The sequence below is a fragment of the Schistocerca serialis genome, chromosome 12, assembly GCF_023864345.2.
Source record: "Schistocerca serialis cubense isolate TAMUIC-IGC-003099 chromosome 12, iqSchSeri2.2, whole genome shotgun sequence".
NCBI lineage: Eukaryota > Metazoa > Arthropoda > Insecta > Orthoptera > Acrididae > Schistocerca > Schistocerca serialis.
The window spans coordinates 140335955-140357076 of record NC_064649.1 but is presented as its reverse complement, the minus strand read 5'-3'; the positions used below and the strand labels follow the sequence as shown (position 1 = coordinate 140357076).

The window sequence follows — 21122 nt, the reverse complement described above, 5'->3', positions numbered from 1 at the left end:
CCGCCTCCTTTGTTGGCCGAGGAGAAGCAAGGACAGAGCTGTATTTTCCTTTCTGAGGCACGGTGGGCTGTCGACTGGCGAGTAACTTTCGAGCAGCAAAGGTCGACACCTTTTCCTTCACTCTTATTTCCTGGATCAGCTTTTCGTCCTTAAAAACGGGGCAATCTCGAGAGGAAGCAGCGTGGTCACCCATACAGTTGATGCAGCGAGGGGATGGAGGTGGACAAGCACCCTCATGGGCATCCTTGCCACACGTAACACATTTGGCCGGATTGGAACAGTACTGGCTGGTGTGATTGAACCGCTGACATCGATATCAACGCGTAGGGTTTGGGACATAAGGGCGAACGGAAATTATCTCATAGCCTGCTTTGATTTTTGATGGGAGTTGAACTTTGTCAAATGTCAAGAAGACAGTGCGGGTTGGAATGATGTTCGAGTCAACCCTTTTCATAACCCGATGAACAGCCGTGACGCCCTGGTCAGACAGGTAGTGCTGAATTTCTTTGTCAGACAATCCATCGAGGGAGCGTGTATAAACGACTCCACGCGAGGAATTTAAGGTACGGTGCGGTTCCACCCGGACAGGGAAGGTGTGGAGCAGGGAAGTACGCAGCAATTTTTGAGCCTGGAGGGCACTGTGTGTTTCTAACAACAGGGTGCCATTCCGTAATCTGGAACAAGACTTTACAGGTCCCGCAATTGCGTCGACACCTTTCTGAATAATGAAAGGGTTGACCGTGGAAAAGGCGTGACCTTCGTCAGACCGAGAAACAACAAGGAACTGTGGCAACGATGGAAGAACCGTCTGTCAGTGAACTTACGTTTGTGAGCAGACATAGTGGAAGGTGAGGAAACCATTGCGGAAGAATCCCCCATGATTACCGGCGTCTCCGATGGCGCGCTCCTCCCTTGTGGGGGCCCTCACCGAGGGCACACCCGCCTTAGGTGATTGTTCACACCTCAGGTCACACCTCCCGACAAACGGACGGAGGGACCAATCGGCACTTTCGGAAGGTATCAGCTCGGGTAATCACCCCTCCCTGGGCCTGGCCGTTACCAGGGGGTACGTACGTGTCCTACCTGTCTACCCGGGGCGGGGAATTACGCGTTACCCCGTCACCGGCTACGCATGGAAGTGCGTGGGTCGGCCTTCAGACACGCACAGGGAGGAAAAAAGAGAAAGGGGAGGGGGTCTCAAACGCCGCAGCGGAGAAAATGGCAAGGAGAAGAGGGAAGGAAAAGAGAAGGACAGAAGAAGGACGAGGACTTGTAAGTGTAAAAAGCAAGTAATTTGGAAAAATTTCGAGCATCCGTCTCCGGACGTAGGCACAAAGCATACTCCCAGAGGGTGAGAAAGGGAAGGAAAGAGCCAGAGGTGAGGGGGGGGGGGGGGGCGAAGATGGGGGACGGGGAGGGATGCGGAAAGGGAAGGGAAGGTATGCAGCCCGGAAAGGAAGGAGGGCCACATTAGCTCAGGGTCCCGTGCCCGCTACGCACGTGTCCACAAAAGAGTTGTGGACCCCCTGGGGGGCTGTGAAAGAGTGTTACCCATTTTCTTTGGCAGGTCTCACATACCACCGCCGTGTTGGCAATATCTGCATCAATCTGTCGCCAATACTCATATTGAGGGGCCAGCCTCTTCACGAGCACTATTCCCCAGTGTCTCTGATGTTCAGGGATGGTATACTGTGCCACAAGGCAAACTGAATCACAGTGCAGGTTTGACCACTTTCCCCCTGCAGCAAGAGGGCTCTAATTAGGATAGAGAAGTTGTGGCACCTGTGCCAGAATGCTTAGACTTCTGGATGATCCAACTCTTTCCCATCTGTTAGCCATCCACAGTGTACCAGACGCTTCTGACACACAGAGCCATTGTTTAGTCATATTTCCACCACATTCTGTCCTAATAAATGGGTGACCACTGCCAGGGCCCCACTGGTGAAGATAGATAACTGGGTCCTCCAGTGAGTGATGGGCAATGAACTTTGCACCTGAAGGAAGGGTGGCTACACCTCCTTCAGCTTCTTTGTCCATCTGGCAACAGACCTCTGGTTTCAAATCAAAAAGTGTGTCATGTCCATTTGGCAATGTGGAGAGAATGTCAGTGTCGGCATGCTGAGCTGTCAAGTGATATCTGATGTCGTACGAGTAGCTAAGAAAAACAATGCCCACCTCCAGAGGAGACATGCTTGTGTGGTAGGAATATTGGAGTCTGCTTTCAGTAATGGTAAAAGACATTTATGTTCAGTCAATAACGTGAAACATCAGCCGTAATTGTGGAATTCTTGAGTGCAAACACAGCAACACAGCAACCACGGCCTCCTTTTCTATTTGGCTGTAGTTGCATTGTGCCTATGTTAGAGTTTTGGATATGAATGCAATAGGATGTTCCACACCATATATTATACGAGATAACACCGCACCAAAGCCATAATCAGAACCATCAGTTGCTACAATTAAAGGTTTTGCTGGATCAAAGACCACAATTTTACATTTGGCTCTGAGCACTAGAACTTAGAACTACTTAAACCTAACTAACCTAAGGACATCACACACATCCATGCCCGAGGCAGGATTCGAACCTGCGACCGTAGCAGTCGCGCGGTTACGGACTGAGCGCCTTAACCGCGAGACCACCGCGGCCGGCAATTTTACATTTTTACATAACAACTGATGGAGTGGTTCTGATATGACCATGGTATGTGGGACGAACTTGCAATAATAATTAAGTTGGCCAAGCACAAATTGTAATTACTTAATGTCCTGAAAGTTACTGGACTGCTTAAATGTAGCATGGTGTGGATTGTATTCCTTAATCATTGAGAACATGATCAACATACGACACCTGAGGGGCAAAAAATGTTACACTTGTTAAAGGACATCAAGGTTGGCTGCAACTCCTGTAATGACTAGAATTCATCCAGATAGTTTGCTATGCTGGGTACACTGGACATCAACTGTTCCAAGTACCACTGAAAAATAGCAAGAGCACTGGCAACACCAAAAGCAAGCCTGTTATAGTGGAATAGTCCAAAAGGAATGTCAATGAGCAGAATGCTTTATAATGCTTCATCCAGAGGGAGCCGAAAGAAAGCATCCTGCTAATAAATCTTGCCTCCTGCAGGTCGTGCCATAATGTCATCCACTTGTGGAATTGGACAGGTGTTTGTGGCGGATTGTGCATTGACTGTAAATTGGCTTTTCCACAATAACACTCCCACTGCTGGGGACTGCATTGAGACTACCTTTGTTGTGACTTGGCAAGACAGCCAAGTCACTATAAGAGGAAGCCGAAAGGCATGTGCTTAAGCTCACGCAGGCTGGCGCGACGTCTGGAACAGTTAAGGGAATTAATAGTAGCAAATAAATTACGTAGTTGATATAACACTTAACTTTAATCCATAAGTGGTGTACATCGGTCTGACGGTACAGGCATCACAAGTTAAATATCTATTGATAATGGCGCCTTGCTACGTCGTAGCAAATGACGAAGCTGAAGGCTAAGCTAACTATCGTCTCGGCAAATGAGAGCGTATTTCAATGTAGCATCACTAGCAAAGTTGGCTGTACAACTGGGGCGAGTGCTAGAATGTCTCTCTAGACCTGCCGTGTGGCGGCGCTTGGTCTGCAATCACTGACAGTGGCGACACGCGGGTCCGACGTATACTAATGGACCGCGGACGATTTAAAGGCTACCACCTAGCAAGTGTGGTGTCTGGCGGTGACACCACAACCTTTCTGTTAGATGCACTGTAGTTCTGACTATAGCTCATCCCAGAGAATGAATGGAACATTCCACACTTTGAAGAAACGTGAAGCGGCTGTTGGCAGGATGGTCACATGACTGAATTGTACTCGGAACGAAATTGCTAAAGTACGAGCCAGCCTCCGGCGGCTGAATGCTCTTGGTGGAGTCTTGTACTTCAGAGTCCAAAGTGTTAAAAAGGTTCAAATCAAGGGTGTTTGTGGTTACTTAAATGCTTAACAGCAAGATGTTTGACATGAAAACAGTGGAATGATCCTGAATGTAAGCCAAAAAATTGTCCTTTCACTTTGGTAGTATTGTTGCTGTAGCTATGCTCGTGTCCTGAGAATTCCTGTAGTGTAGGTGAGCTCATAGGGCGATAAGTCTCCCAACTCGTGCACTTGCAAAGTGTCATGTAATGCTGCTGATGACTATACAGACTGTTCAAAAGCCCTAATGATGGGGAGGTAAGTCTAACGGGGGATCCTCGTGCTCGAAGTGGTCATTACGAAGTCTTCCATCTGGTGAATGTATAGTAACCATTTCTTTGAGAAGGGAAGTTGTGTAAGACTGTTTACATTTAGTGCACTAGAACCGATAGTCACGGGATAAACCCTACAATTTGGCTATTCTCTGCCTGTAAGATGGTCCATTCACAAGGGGATCACCACGCCTACTCGTCATCACCGATTTCATCCAAATTTATCGTGTATGTACAGCTCGGCCAGAAATGAAAGAACGGAAGTGGGAGCTCCAGATGGGAAAACATTTAGAAAAGTAGCATTTTTGGCATGGGTCAGGCAAGGCACGAGCTATTTATACTAGTGTAGTTCCCAGGCAGTGGTTGACACACTGGAAAGAGTCCAGAACTGTTCTGGCATTACCACAAGCACTGGAATGAAGACAAAGAATACAAGACTGGAGAAGGCAGTGAAATGACATCGGTCAATGGTGCACTGATTAGGACCGCACCATGACATGAGCAACACCAGCAAAAAGTGAATGTACGTGTCGCTGATAGAAGCCTCAGCCGGACATTAGTGCCAAGTATTCAGACATTAGTGGACAGCATTAACACAGCCTAGCAGAGAGTGCTACGATATCAGATTGTAGTGATCCATATCCATTGCTTGTTTGAACATTGTGTATAGCCAGGACTCTGATTTATGTCGCACGTCACCCATTGCTTGCGACACCTTCGTACGTTAAAGTTAAGTATTGTAGATCTGATTTATAGAAATAAAACTACTAATGTTATTTGCTTGCATTGCTGTATAGCATTCCGAGAACGCAGCATCCCTTAGACACCCTATACGAGACGAGTGGGCAGGACCCAACAACTGGCGACGAGTCTCATCCGAACCCACTGCCCGACGGCCACAGAATTTCATTTATATTGTGCTGGCTCCTTAATTATCTGCCTTTACTTTGCAGGAGCACTTCACTTCATTGCTTTAACAGTTTCCTGTCAATTTTGCTAATCAGTGTTTTCAGGTGGGAGTTGCAGTATATACCTTTGATTTTGTCATTATTTAGATTGCTTGCCTTGTATATTTTTCAGATTTGTATCTTCCAACATGCCCACAAATCCTGTCCCGCCCCCTGCTCAGGTTCCACACTGCAAGCGTTAAATGCAACACAGCTAATGCACATGTTTCAGTTACGGACGCAGCAGATCTCAGTACCACTCGACACAGTGCAGCAGCTACTCACCAGTCACTCAGTGACAAATCGAAAGTGTTTAGTGAGAACAATTTACGTGTGCAACAACAAGAATGCAGTGAGAATGCATTTACATCTGTTGGATGAATGTTATGGAAACAAATACTCCAAACCGACATTTCACTTAAGTCACATGCAACAAAAATCTGTAACGCAACCATCTGTGTGTGGCATGTTTATAATTATGTATTATTTATATTTTAGGAAAATTAATCTGTAAACAACACACGTCATAAAGAAAGTGTGTAAACCATCTGAGGACAAATCACAACGATTCGAAACCGGTAACAGTGCCCTTTGAATAAAGGAACTGAAAGTAAATTTGTGGCTGGTTGCTGTCCTAACACCATCAACATTTGTCTTCAAAAAACAGCCATGGTCTCCATCATGTCATCATATGAAAAAATTGCATAAACAAAAATAATTGCTACTATAGTATTCAAGTACATTAGGTAAAGAGGTCTGACTGAAGGTTTTTATTATTTCACCTTAGTATTCACATAAATTCAATTTTTGGCTTTTTAAAACAGCTTTTGTAGCAGAAAGCTAAAATAAACTCCAAGTCTCAAAATATGATGGAGTGGAATACATTACTCATTAATCCATTGAGTCATTTTATATTTATGCAAGGAGGACAAAGAAACAGAGCACATCCAACAAAGCACGGGAAAGGTTTCTTTTGGCAATCTCGGCTGCAGCAGAAAAAGATATGCTAAAGGCCTAAGCCTCCTTCACCACCCTACAAGTATGGTGAAAGGTCATTCCATGGTTACTGATGTAACATCTGTACAATTTACAATGAAGTATTAGAGTGAACATGGGACAGATAGGTCTGAACATAAACAACATACAGCAAAGGTTTGATGATATGAGCTGTGCTGATTTGCCACCAAACAAAGGGTCAGGAAGTGTTACAGACATAATTAAACCTTCACTTTGCATGGGATGACACTGTAATAGCAGTCACCGTAACTACATTCCCACTGATCTACACTGTTACTATATGGTATTTGTGGCCAAGTGCAAATTTGGGGCAACATTCCAACCTCAATACTAGATGCACAGATATGGAGAAATATTAGGGTGTACAGACTGTTGCTGATGTGATTAGAGGCAGAGCATAACCACGTATCAGGGAAGCAAATAGGTTGCATCCTTTTTTTAAAAAAAAAAAAAAAAAAAAAACAATCCAAGCATTTTCCTAAAGCAATTTAGGGAAACTATGAAAAAACCTAAATCCTTAAAGCTGGACAGCACTCTTCCAGATGTATACTTTTGCGTGGAGTCCAGAGTCTGTGAAATACTGATTGGTACAGGAACCTGGAACTTCCCTCCAAACACAGCACGTAGGAAACTACTGGAAATAGTGGCTCAACATAATGTTGTTCCTTTGCTGATAAACTCTTAGAATTTCATTAGTTTATATTACGTTTTGTGGTGTGAATTAGAAATTTTTTTGAAAATAACAATATTCAAAGCTTTCACTTCACAAAAGAATAAACTAGTTAATAAATACCTTTGAGCTTCTTCAACAAATTGGCCTCTTTTTCTAAAAACTGTTCATGTATTTCAAAAGAACGAGCAATGAGGCTCTGGCACTTTTCGGAGCAATCTGTAGTTCCATTCACTTCACTTGTAGCCATATTGAGACAGTACAGCTGTTATAAAATACAAGAGGAAATTTTACACATAAGAGGTGACAAACAGATTGCAATATCAGTATTTCTGCTTCAAATTATATGCCAACATTGTGTTAGAAATAAATTATTGCTATACATGGTACTATGTAAAATGCATGACAAATATATATCAATGTTGACAAACAAATGTTTTGATATATGAAGTACTGCACACTTTAGAGGCAGTTAACTGTATTTGCAGTCCAAAATTGTTTCTAATTTAGGCAAGATATCGCAAAATATCAGAAACATATAAACATTCTACGAAATTATTTTTTTTTTCTGGCCCCTAAACTGGCTAAATGGCAAGTTTATTGACCAGTTTCTTATTATCTTCAAAAGATCCAGAACAAAATTGATCAAACCAAAACATATGCAGAATAGTATGTATGAGTCATCATTCATTAACTAAATTTCAAGTTTGTTAACTTCACTGCTGTGGCAATTAGCTTTCAGGGAATTCACAGTTTGGATTCATGCAAAAAATTGCTCGTGGCTCTTATAACCACTAATCTGTGACATACTAGTAACAAGCTACTCTGTGATATCACGGTCCATACAGTATTATTATGGATAATGCAAAGTGCACCGATGCAAAGTGTTCACCTCCTTTCAGTGTCATACTCGGCCATCATTCTAATCCAGGCTGAAGCAAGGCTCAAAGAAGAAAATGAAATGCAGCAAACCAGTGCATTACAGTTAGTACTGAGTCTGTCTAATGGAGCCGAGGCAGTGCTGGGCTAGGGAGACGGGAAGGGGTGTGGTGGTGTGCGGTCTGCCCCAGGCCTCTGGTCATGGGGTACCCCCAAATGTTGAAGGCCCATGATTGCCTTGATGTGAAACATGGCTTTTGTGGCAGCTGCTGCTAGAGATTTTACATGTATTCAGAATGTCCTGGCAGTGGTTTGCAGATTCAGTCCCAGATATTTGAAGCTATTGACTGTCATAAGAGGTTCCATCCCAAGAAATATTCTGTCCTCCACAGCTTCTCGACCTCCGTTGCGGAATGTCATCTTTACAGTTTTTCCAGTGTCAATTTCCATTTTGATCTCCTGTGCCCACGTCTTGAGTTGGTTGGTTGCTCTTAGCAGGTTGAGTCTGGAGTTTGATCCGATGACCAAGTCGTCTGCATATATGTAGATTTTGATGTCCTCCGTTTCTTGTCTTATCATCTGTACAACACTGTATGTGGCACTACTGAAAAGTAAAGGGCTTGGTGGGTCCCGTTGCAACACACCGTTGGTTTGTGTTATTGTTTTTGATGTGCTTACGTTGCCTGTGATCTGAATGAAGTTGGTGAACAGCATGTTATGGATCAACACTAAGTTTATCTTTCTCTGTTACTAATTCTTGTTTTGACATTAGTATGTGTCTGTTTAGTTTATTGAAGGCCTTGGTATAAGACTGCATGGAATTTTCCTTCGTGATGTCTTAATGCCTCCTCTATGTCGTCTTTTAGGTTGCTAATAGTTTGTAGTGTGCTCCTGCCTTTCCGGAATCTGAATTGTTCTTCTGGGACCTTCTGGTTTACTTCTTCAAAAACTCACTTTTGTGCTAATGCTTGTTAGTCTCTTCAATGTGCATTTTTCCAGGGCAATTCCCCTGTAGGAGTTCGGATCCATTTGGTTGCCTTTCCCCTTAAATAGCATCTTAATTGTCGACGTCCACCATATTTCTGGTATGTTGCCCTCTTGTAGACATAAGTTTCATATATCTATTATTGGTTGGAGCAGTAGGCTAGTTGAACTTTTGATATGTTCATTACATATTGTCAGGGCCTGGAGCCTTCTTGTGTTTTAGAGATAACAATCTCATGTACCTCTTCCATCGTGAAGGGGTTAGTTTCCATTAGGTCTGTCTCCATATTGACTGTTTCACATGCGGTGCTGGTTTTATCTATGTTGAGAATATCGCTAAAATGTTCTTCCCCAGCTGCATCTATTTGTCCACAGCTCTGAGCTTTACGTAGTCTCGATGCTAAGTATGGGTCCTTTATGGCTTCCTCCACCATATTGATTGTTTCCTGTTCCATGCATTCCTTTCATTTTTTTCCAGAAGATTTTTGTATTCTTTTCTAATTTGGCTGTAGGATCTTACATCCTCTAGGCTCTGGCTGGATTTTGCAGTATGTAGTGCCTGGAGGGTGATCTTTTTTTTCCCATAAGATTCTTCATCAAACCATTTCTGCGCTCTCCTTTTGGGATTGCACATTAGGGCAGACTGAATTGTTTTTGCCAGGGTTATGGCAGCCGATTCAATGTCGTTGCCCTTTAAGTGGTTCTCAAATTCTTTCCATTCTTCTGTCTACTGACTAAGAACATGGCTATTTAGTTGCCATGAGGCTTTGAGTGCTGTGGCTTTTACTGTGCTCTTCACATTTGGGAAGCAAAAGTTGGCCATGACTAGGCAGTGCTTCTTTAGAGGTGTTTCATCTGCTGAGTAACATACTTAATAATTATTTAGTGTCATGTTGGATCCTTTGAAGAATATTAAGCCCATTGAGCTACATCCCGAGTGTGCGAAGTATGTTTGTTCATCTGCCTTAATAATTATTTAGTCTCATGTTGGATCCTTTGAAGAATATTAAGCCCATTGAGCTACATCCCGAGTGTGCAAAGTATGTTTGTTCATCTGCCTTGTTGACCAGGGTGATTCCTTCCTTGTCATCATGTCTAACAGCTCATTTGCTCTATGACTAATGACGTCTAATCTGCAGTTGAGATCTCCAGCTACGATGATGTTTTGTCCTGGCATCATGTGTCTTAAGGCAGTCATAAGGGCTGCTATTATGTCTTCTATTGGCGTTAGTGCTTCTATGTACATGACTATTACGGAGAGGTTTTCGAAATTCATCACAAGTATGTCTTGATCCTGGTGTGTGCTTAGTAATTTTCCCATTTTTGGCTTGAGGAAGCAGGAAATTCCTCATTTCAGCTGTCCTCTTGGTCCTTGTGTTGCTGGTATATGTTGTGAGTAAAATCCGGTTTTTCTCTAAGGATATAGCTGTCAGAACTTCTATGAGGATTATTATGTCATGTGCATACAGGAAGGTGTCGTCACTGAGAACTGTAGGAGGATACAAAATGAGTTGGACAATATTTCTAGTTGATGTGGTGAATGGCAACTAGCTCTAAAAAGAGAAAAATGTAAGTTTATGCAGATTAGTAGGAAAAAAGTCCATAATGTTCGAATACAACATTAGAAGTGCGAGGCTTGAGACAGTTACATTGTTCAAATATCTAAGTATAATGTTGCAAAATGATATGAAATAGAATGAGCACGTAAAGATTGTAGTAGGGAAGCCGAATTGTCAGATTCCGTTTAGGGGGACAATTTTAGGTAAGTGTTGTTCATGTGTAAAGAAGACTGCATATTACGAAGATGCTTGGGGAATTGAAATAGGAAATCCTGGAGGGAAGGCTACTTTCTTTTTGAGGAACACTATTGAGAAAATTTAGAGAACTGGCATTTGCAGTTGACTGCAAAATGATTCTACTGCCGTCAACATACATTTTGCGAAAGGACCATGAAGATAAGATGAGAGAAATTGGGACTCATATGGAGGCATAGAGACAGTTGCTTTCCTTTGTTCTACTTGCATGTGAAAGAGAAAAGGAATGACTAGTATTGGTACAACGTACCCTCCGCCAAGAGCCATATAGTGGCTTGCAGAGTATGTATGTAGGTGTAGTGTAGAAGAAGTTCTTGATGCAGAAAGAAACTGCACAAAAAGTCAGTCACCAGATATATTTTGAGAAAACAAGTCCCATAATTCACAGAGACAAAATATGGAAAAATTAAATGAGTTCCACGATTTAAGTACCTTGGTGAAACCATTCAGGAAAATGGAATCAAAACAAAAGTAAACAAAATTAGATGCTGACAGATGGAACTGCACACCAACTCACCCAAAATATCTACAACAAGAAATAATTCTCCAAGCACACAAAACTAAGACATTACAATATGGTAATGAAACCACAATGCCTCTTTCGATTAGAAACACTAATTTGGAATGAGAAAACAAAGCAATCAAAACACTGAGAAAAAGGAACGCAAAATCGCAAGAAAAATTCTATGCCCAAAACTTGCGCATGAACAATACCAAGTCAGAAGCAATAAGAAAATCCAACAATATACAAATACCCACAATGAAATTAGGAAAGACAGGTTAAAATTCTATTGACACATTAGAATAATGAACCCAGACAAACTTGCAAAACAAATTGTCTGCTTTTATGAGAACATGAGCAAAGCCAAAACAGACACAATAAAATGGGTTGCTGAGATCAAAACTGACCTGAAATTGGCAGGAATTACTCCAGAAAATATTCACAAATGCCAAATCTTCAGGGCCAAATTTTACAAATGGCAAGTTGAGCACATGAAAAGACCAAAGAAGAAGAATAGAATAACATGCTCTGAAGTGAGAAAGCAGGCACACAGGAGAGAATGAAAGAAACACAGGCACAGATAACGGGAAATGCCCACATCTAAGTAATCTAATGCACTTATTCACAAATAATAATAATAAATGAACTGTTAGGAAGTGTTGTCCTAAAGCAGTTGTCTGGAGTGTAACCTTATGAGTCATTCCATGTCAAACCAACCAATTGTACTACATGATTTGGACCATGACCTCTCACATTTGGATGATTTTTTTTTTTCAGGTAATGCACCCACCAACATTAATTTAAATTTGAGATTTCAAATTTTTCTGATCTTTGGTTTTGGAGTTTCAAGGGTTTAAAAATAAAAAAAAACCCTCTGTGTTTGATCAATCTATGATTGTTTTAAAATGCTGTAGATCAAATTCTATACAACCTAGAGAGGTCAAACTTGCACCATTGTTTTCCTCTAAAAATTCCCTTCAATGTGATATGTAACATGACTATGCTACCTAAGTCTGAAAATTTTAAACTATTCCAAAAAAAAAAAACATGTTTTGAAATTTCCAAAATACGTACCGTTGGATTTCTTTATAAAAATTATATGTGTTGTCCAGTCTAACTGACTACATGCATGCAAAATTTCAAGATGGGATCTCTATGGGTTCTTGTATAAAATAATATTTTACTAACGCAATACACACTAGTGAGGTGAAAAACAGACTATTTCTGGACTATGAATAGTAAGGTAGGCCTATGTAATTCTAACAAACTTAAATTATTATGTTAGCCTTTTTATGCAACATTACCCTCTTATTGTTTGTTAATTCATTAAATTATATAGTGTTGTTTAAATTTAATGTTCATGATTCTTTTAACTTTGCATTAGAAGGGAGTGAACGCATTTTAATTGGTAATATATGTGCTACAAATTAAAATTTTGAATAAAGCCACTCACCTTCATCCTTAGTTGTAAATGGGCAGAGATTATCTTTTTCTTGGTTTTCCAGGTTTATTTGTAATCATTTACAACAAGTTCCTTACATTAGAAATTGGCACATAAGTAATTTCACTTGGGAAAAAGATTAACTTATTGATATCTGCATGGATATAACTATTTCTAATACCAATTGGTGTTTACAAAGTTAATACACATGGTATCCATACAACTTAGTGTTTAGTGAGGGTAGGTGTAACATAATTTAAACGTGCTTCTTTTATGATATTTTAAGATATTTTTCCAAAGCACGAGAAGACAACTTCATTTCTTTAGCACTTAAAGTGTAGGTACTTCCCGTAGCTGTTGTTGGATTCGCTGTTTGTAAAAGAGTATTTCCTGGGACATCAAATATATCTCTTGATTGTGGATCATAAAAAGACTGGGCTGGACCCTTTGGGCATAAAAAATTTATTCGGTACATGTCATTGTATTTTTCTTCAATGCATCCTAGCCACCAAGAGTCGTCATATGCTACTGTCACAAAACCAGCAGTAATATTTTCCATATGTGACGTTGTTATTAGGTTCAGTGTTGTCACGTATTAAAGAGACTCGTCCAGACTAAAATGATACGGCTTGACAGTAATTTGACTCTCTGTGCAGGGTTTATATGAATGAAACTTTTGTGTTCCCATACTCGCTTTTGAGTCACTAAACCGAGGAAGTAAGTATTCTTTGGTCAGTTCATAGTCCTCTGTTGTGCAATATTCAAAGTCAAAATTTTTTTTGTTTTCCATGGCAAATACATAAAGTGATTTGGGTGTTAAGATTTGTTGGTCATATCGCCTTTGTAAGCTGGCTTTAGCACCTAGCCGCTTAACAGTTCCACCAAGGCCATCGCATGCGCTCTTGCCATGGGATGTTGCAAACAACTCCCACTCTGCCTCAACTTCAAAATCAGTTTTATGCACACATATTAAGGGAGTTTTTCTTATTTTTATATTGTGCAGTGCTGCCATCAGAAAAGTAAGTAATCTTTTTAAGTGCAAAAGGCAAGTTTTGGTTTATGATTTCTAGCAGTTTTTTCTGGAATACATAGAAAGCGACTGCATTATGTTTCAGGCAATCAGATATGAAGACATACTGCACGTGTTTTAGCTTTCCCTCCCATTTATAATATATGATGAAAGGATGCAGTGTAGCTTCCCCGTTACATCAAGGTGGCCATAAGTGGGGTAGTGGCCAAAACTAGAGCCTTGACTCTATAAGAAAATCTCACGTTTTTTATAATAAAAAGTGAATGTCGTACAAAATCTTAAGATTCTTAAGTTATTATTTTTTTATATATTTTATTCTCACATTAAAATATCATTTAATGAATTAACAAACAATAAGAGGGTAATGTTGCATAAAAAGGCTAACATAATAATTTAAGTTTGTTAGAATTACATAGGCCTACCTTAGTATTCATAGCCTAGAAATAGTCTGCTTTTCACCTCACTAGTGTGTATTGCGGTAGTAAAATATTATTTTATACAAGAACCCATAGAGATCCCATCTTGAAATTTTGCATGCATGTAGTCAGTTAGACTGGGCAACACATACAATTTTTATAAAAAAAATCCGAGGGTACGTATTTTGGAAATTTCAAAAAATGTTTTTTGGAATAGTTTAAAATTTTCAAATTTAGGTAGCATAGTCACGTTACATATCAAATTGAAGGGAATTTGTAGAGGAAAACAATGGTACAAGTTTGAGCTCTCTAGGTTGTATAGTTTTTTAGCTACATCATTTTAAAACAATCATCGATTTATCAAAAATGGAGGTTTTTTTTTTATTTTTAAACCCTTGAAATTCAAAAACCAAAGGTCAGAAAAATTTCAAATTTAAACTAGTGTTAGTGGGTACATTAGCTGGGGGGGGAGGGGGGGGGGGGAAATCAAAATCTGAGATATCAAGGTTCAGACTGTTAGTTGATTTGAGATGGAATGACCCTTATGCAGAAGTGAAATACAGACAATAAACAGTACATAAAATATGAGAACAGAAGATTTTAAAATGGGGTGCAACAGAAGAACATTGAAGATTAGATGGGTAGATCATGGAACTAAAGAAGATGACCTGAATCGGATTGGAGAGAAAGGAAAATTGAGGCACTGCTTGACTAAAAGAAGTGATCAGTAGATAGCAAACGTCCTGAGGTATCAAGGTATAGTCAATTAGGTAACCGAGTAAAGTGTGGGGCTACACATTGTAGTTAGAGACCAAGAATAGACTATAGTGAATGTAGATGCAATAGTTATGCAAAGACGAAAAGAGTGCACAGAATACACGACTGTGGACAGCTGCATCAGACAAATCTTCCAATTGAAGGCTGGAACAACAAAAGCTATTAACACGAGTTATCAGTTTTGTAACTGTGCATGCAACATCGTGAGTCCATGGCGTTTGTTTGTAATGGTGACTGACAGAGGAAGGCCGACAACTGCACAGAAGGCAAAGGTTTCATTACTATTCTTAGAAACAAAGTTAATGATAGGGACAGATGTTTTCATACCCATTTCGGCTAACAGCGAACACACACACACACACACACACACACACACACACACACACACACACACACACACACACACACACACACACACGCTACATGCAAGTTCTCTCACCAATTTCAGTGTAGTGAGTGTGTTAAGGTGAGTAAGAATACACATGCTGCTAGTGTTTTCACGCAAGAAAGCAATGAAAACGTGTGAGTCATCTTCATCCAAATGGTATTGCAAACAAGCAGAACATCTAGAACTGGCAGCCACAGAGACTGTGATCTTGACATCATTGTTGAAGACCTCTGTGACAGCAGCTTCAGTCAGTTGGTCAAAACTGAAACAAAATCCAGCTGGCTAAAAACTGTAGCCGTTCATTGAAGGATACTCGTAGCAAGGGTCACTGTAGTCAGAATTACTAAGATACACTATGTGATCAAAAGTATCCGGACACCAGGCTGAAAATGCCTTACGAGGTCATGGCATCCTCCATCGGTAATGCTGGAATTCAATATGGTGTTGGCCAACCCTTCACCTTTTTGACAGCTTCCACTTTCCATTCTTGCAGGCACATGTTCAATCAGTTGCTGGAAGATTTCTTGGGGAATGGTAGCCCATTCATCACAGAGTGCTGCACTGAGGAGAGGTATTGATGTCAGTCGGTGAGGCATGTCACGAAGTCGACGTTCCAAAACAACACGAAGGTGTTCTGTAGGATTCAGGTCAGGACGCTGTGCAGGCCAGTCCATTACAGGAATGCTGCTGTTGTGGAATCACTCTGCCACAGGCTGTGCATTACGAACAGGTGCTCGATCGTGTTGAAAGATGCAACTGTCATACCCGAATTGCTCTTCAACAATGGGAAGCGAGATGCTTAAAACATCAATGGAGGGCTGTGCTGTGATAGTGTCATGCAAAACAACAAGGGGTGTAAGCCCCCTCCACGAAAAACACGACCACGCCGTAACACCGCCGCCTCCGAATTTTACTGTTGGCACTACACATGCTGGCAGATGACGTTCTCCGGGCATTCGCCATACCCACACCTTGCCATCAGATTGCCACATTGTGTACCATGATTCGTCACTCTACACAATGTTTTTCCCCTGTTTAATCATCCAATGTTTATGCTCCAAACACGAAGCGAGACGTCATTTGGAATTTACTGGTGTGATGTGTGGATTATGAGCAGCCACTCGACCATAAGTTTTCTCACCTTAACTGTCATAGTACTTGCAGTGGATCCTTATGCAGTTTGGAATTCCTGTGTGATAGTCTGGTTAGATGTCTGCCTATTACACATTATGACCTCCTTCCACCGTCGGCAGTCTCTGTCAGTCAACAGACAAGGTCGGTCTGTACACTTTTGTGCTGTATGTGTCCCTTCACGTTTCCGTTTCACTATCATATCGGAGACAGTGGACCTACGGATGTTTAGGAGCCTGGAAATCTCATGTACAGTCACATGACAGAAGTGACGCCCAATCACCTGACCACGTTCAAAGTCCCTGAGTTCTGCGGAGCACCCATACTTGCTCTCTCAGGATGTCTAATGACTACTGAGGTCACTGTGGTAGCACTGAGTTATGACATGCTTATGGACTCGCTACAAATCAGAATGTCCTTTGTGGAGAGTGTTTCATTGTATTGTACTGCAGAGCCCATGTGTACACTGCATGAATGTGGCAGAAAATGCTTCTCATGTCACCTTGCATATGCAAATGCACAACCAAAACTGTCACTAACTTTTCATCCATTTGTACCTGGAAGTAGATTTCTGAGAGGCTTGCAGTGAAGAATACCAGGCCCTGGTGGTCACCTCGTTTGTTCTCAGCTTGTAGAGGGTTGTGGTTGCCTGACAACCCATATCCCAGATTTCCAAAATTTGATGATGTATTCGTATGTCGGTACTGTGGGCTCATGTCTTCTGTAGTTGCTTATTTAGCTAATTTGTCAGCATGTTCATTTCTCAGAATACCCCACTTGGCACAGAGTACAGTTCTGGAATTGTGAAGGTTAACTAGTTGGTCTTGGACCTTAGTGACCATAAAGTTTCTGTGGTAGCACTGAGTTATGACATGCTTACGGACTCGCTACAAATCGGAATGTCCTTTGTGGAGAGAGTTTCATTGTATTATACTGCAGAGCCCATGTGTACACTGCATGAATGTGGCAGAAAATGCTTCTCATGTCACCTTGCATATGCAAATGCACAACCAAAACTGTCACTAACTTTTCATCCATTTGTGTAGATGGATGTCGAATTTGGGTAACCGCAGAGAACTGAACATAATAGGTGTCTGAGGAAGGTGGAGTCAACAATTTTCTTAGGGGACACAGAAGAGGACCATCTTAAACAGAGGACTGGGTACTCACCACATGGGATGTTGAGAGGGAACTCTATGCACACAGACAAGAGCACCAGTTGGAGGTCCTCGCATGGATCCTCCAATCGTATCCCAGCTGGTCTAATCAATTTTGGGCGATTTGTAAGCAGTCAGAACTGCTGGTTATGAAACAGTGAAGTAACACCGATGGAAAGGCATCTGACACATTGTGACTGCATAGTCGCCAAGAACTGCTGGTGTCGTCTTACCATCACTCCCTCGTGGGACACCAGCTTCCACCAGGAGGTTGTCTACAGGACTCCTATGGGGGGTTCCAGTTGCCAACTGCACACCACTGTGCTGGACAGTGTCTTAACAAGCTGTACACTTCAGTAACACCCAAACAGATACAGCATGAAATAAACACATTACTTTCTCTTTTCTAAAGAAGGCTGGAGTGTGATAGTGCCTTTTTCCCATTTAAGTCATGGTTGTCGTGACATACATACATACATACATACATACATACATACATACATAGCACACCACTAGATCTAGGTTAGGTTTGAAGGTAACACTGGTTGAGAGTTGGTGAAGCCAACAAATGTGAAAAAGGTTGTGGTAACAGATTGGATTGAACTGTACAGTACTCAATGTATATGTTCGCTTCATATTATGAGCACTTTTCACTGTAAAAGCTAAAACTGTGTAAGGTAAATCAAGAAAATATGTTGTCTACTGGGTGGTTATAATTAAACTTTCCCTATTTAAGGAGGGGGGGAGGGAGGGGGGAGGGAGGGGGGTAGGACGTCAAACAGGCCGACTTTGAGCAGGAGAGGCACCACAGGGCATTTTAATTTCCACTGTCTATACTTTTACAAATAAATTCATAAAACTTTGTCAGCATGACCAGGAAGGATTCACAATTCACACCCATAGCAGTGGAAGTTCAAAAACATAACAAAATGAGTTTTTTTACATGTGAAATTTCATCATTTTTTTCCACTTACTAATGGCAGTATTTGTTGCTGTAGGTACACTTTTCTTCAGAAGTAAGAGAGATTCTTCGATGAATTTTGCACACCATACAAACCATACTTAAAGGTGTATGAAACTCTAAAAATTTCCAAATCTATTAAAAACTGTGGTAAAAATTGAGGTAATTAACTATACAATGTGTTTTTTGTAAACATGAAGTTTAAAATATAATAGTTCATTCGTTTTTTCATAAACTAAATAAATTCTAGTTTCGTACACCTGTAAGTATGGTATGTATGCTGCGCAAAATTCATCGAAGAAAGAATCTAACATATGAAGAAAAGTGTACCTATAGCAACAAATGCTGCCATTAGTAAGTGAAAATGTTACTTAAAATCCGTCATTATAAAATCACTGATTGCTATTATCCCATAAGACATTATGTCTGTTTTTGCAAAGTAAGTGAAAAAATGATGAAATTTGACATGTAAAAAAAATTACTTCGTTATGTTTTCGAACTTCCACTGCAATGAGTGTGAATCCTGAATCCTTCCTAGTGATGCTGACAAAGTTTTATGAAATTATTTGTAAAAGTATAGACACTGGAAATTAAAATGTCCTGTGATGCCTCTCCTGCTCCAAGTCGGCCCATTTGACGTCCTACCCCCCTTAACACATTAAAACACAGGAACTAACACATAAATGAGGATCAAACTTGGTAGCATTAATGTCGAGGACATGGGGAAGAGAAATAATTCGGAATCAATGCAACTGAAACACTTAATGTAGTGCTACGGTACATTATACCATTACATACTGGTACTGTTATTGCTACAGAAGAGCCTCAATATGGTGCACATCACTGTCCAGATGAGTTTGCAAGCACAGGATTGCATTCTCCACAGCAGAATGAAGTATGTCCATGGGTATGCTGGCTACCTCTCTTGATATGCTGCACTTCAGATCAGCAAGTGTGTGGATGTTTCCTTGGTAAATCCTGTCTTTCAAGTAGTCCCACAACCAGAAATCGCAAGGAGTGAGATCAGGTGATCATGCCGGCCAAGCATTTGGAAACGATTGGCTGATAATTCGATCATTTCCAAATGTGTTTCAGAGAAGCAGGTGAACTTTACGAGCGATATGCAGTGGGGACACTGGTGAAGCATACTGCAGTAATGCTGGCCAGCCACACTGCACGACTTTGGCCCTTGAGTGCCAGCCTTTGCAAAAATGTATGGGCCAATGATGAACATAGCTGTGAAGCCACACCATATGGTAACATATTTACCATACAGAGGAACTTCAGGCACAGTGACCGGAGGTGAAGATCCCCACACCAGCAATTCTGTGTGTTCACCTCGTACGTTAAAAGAAAAATGAGCTTCGTCTGTCCGTACAATGGTCCACGACTAGCCCTTGTCAACTTCAACCCTTGCGAGAAAGAGAAGAGCAAAGTCAACACCTCGTTTTTTGTCCTGTGGTGCAAGCTGCTTCAGGACAGTTGCACTGTTACACATGAAAATCACGCACCCCAAACTCTGGACATTAACGCCACCAAGTCTGGTACTCTTATGGTAATTAGTTTCCGCATTATAGCATGTTAAATAGGGGAAGTTTAGTTACAACCACCCAGTACAATAGACAAATCTCCAATGTATATTACTATGCATATTATGAACAATTTTGCATGCTGAAGAATGCACTGCATAACTCTTACAATAAAGTGGACAAATAATTTAAATTCTCTTGAAAGACACACTATAATTTTTCAAATGCAAGACACCAGTACTAAAACAGTCTGCAGAGAAAAATGTTGTTTAAAAGGCAGTTAGAAACATGTAAAATGATCAGTATGATAGTTACTCTCAAAGGAAACAGTAATATTCCAGGAGAAATATGCAAAGTAGCTTTTATATCAAATGAATGGTCAATCTGAGTATATTTTTCAAGCAGGCAGAATTACTTAACCATTGTTCTCAAGAATCAAGGAAATTAACATGCCTGGTGATTTAAATGTGAACTTTCTTACCTGCAATAATGATAGGACACATTCTGAGAGTGTAATGAGCTGAGGACAATTGACTTTTTCACAAGAGTGACAAAGATATTTTGTACATAATAACAGAATTGGTAACATAAGTGTAAGACAAATTTTAAATGCTCTTTCTGATTGTAACAGCCAGCTGTTGATAACGCATGATGTAAGCTCTGATAGCAAGAGTAGTTTTATCAATTCATTCTTTAGATTAATCAATAGCGAAGGTCTGAAAACCTTTAGCAAGCATTTGGAGGAGTTGGATTGGGACACACAAAAAGGATAAAAAACGGCAGTGATAACTGTAACCTATCCACGTATGAATGTGTTACCCTGTTTGCAACTGTGTAGGAAACAGTGGCCCACTAAGGGAATCAAAATAGCAGAGAAAATGCTTTATACTTCACTCAGCAAGTCTGATAAACCATAGGATAGGGAGCTCTAAATGTTATACTGTAGTATCCTAAGGACTGTGATTAAAGGACCGAAGAGGAAGTTCATTAAATCTGAAACCAACAGCTCAAATAAAGAAAACCAAAAACAAAATTGGATGACGGCAAAAAAGGAGTACAGGTAAAGTTCAGGCGATACAGGCACTACTGAAGTGCGTCATAATGGCAGCATGGTAGATGATGAAATAGTTGGCAATATTTTCAATCACAATTTTTGGACACTAGCTCATGAAATTGATAGTAGAGGGTATGTGGTTGATGCAGTGAACTTTCTACAAAAATCTGTGGAGAACAAAATCAGCCAGATGCAG

At 40.8% G+C, this 21122-nt stretch overlaps 1 protein-coding gene across 1 annotated transcript in view; it reads right to left on the bottom strand.

Moving 5' to 3' along the window:
• The window catches only part of LOC126428101 (uncharacterized), a 67547-nt gene that overhangs the window by 42509 nt on the left and 3916 nt on the right, over positions 1-21122 (bottom strand). The window contains exon 2 of the mRNA XM_050090002.1: positions 6987-7128. Coding sequence (XP_049945959.1) covers positions 6987-7113 — 127 coding nt within the window. The 5' untranslated portion in view covers positions 7114-7128. The remainder of the gene's footprint in view (positions 1-6986; positions 7129-21122) is intronic.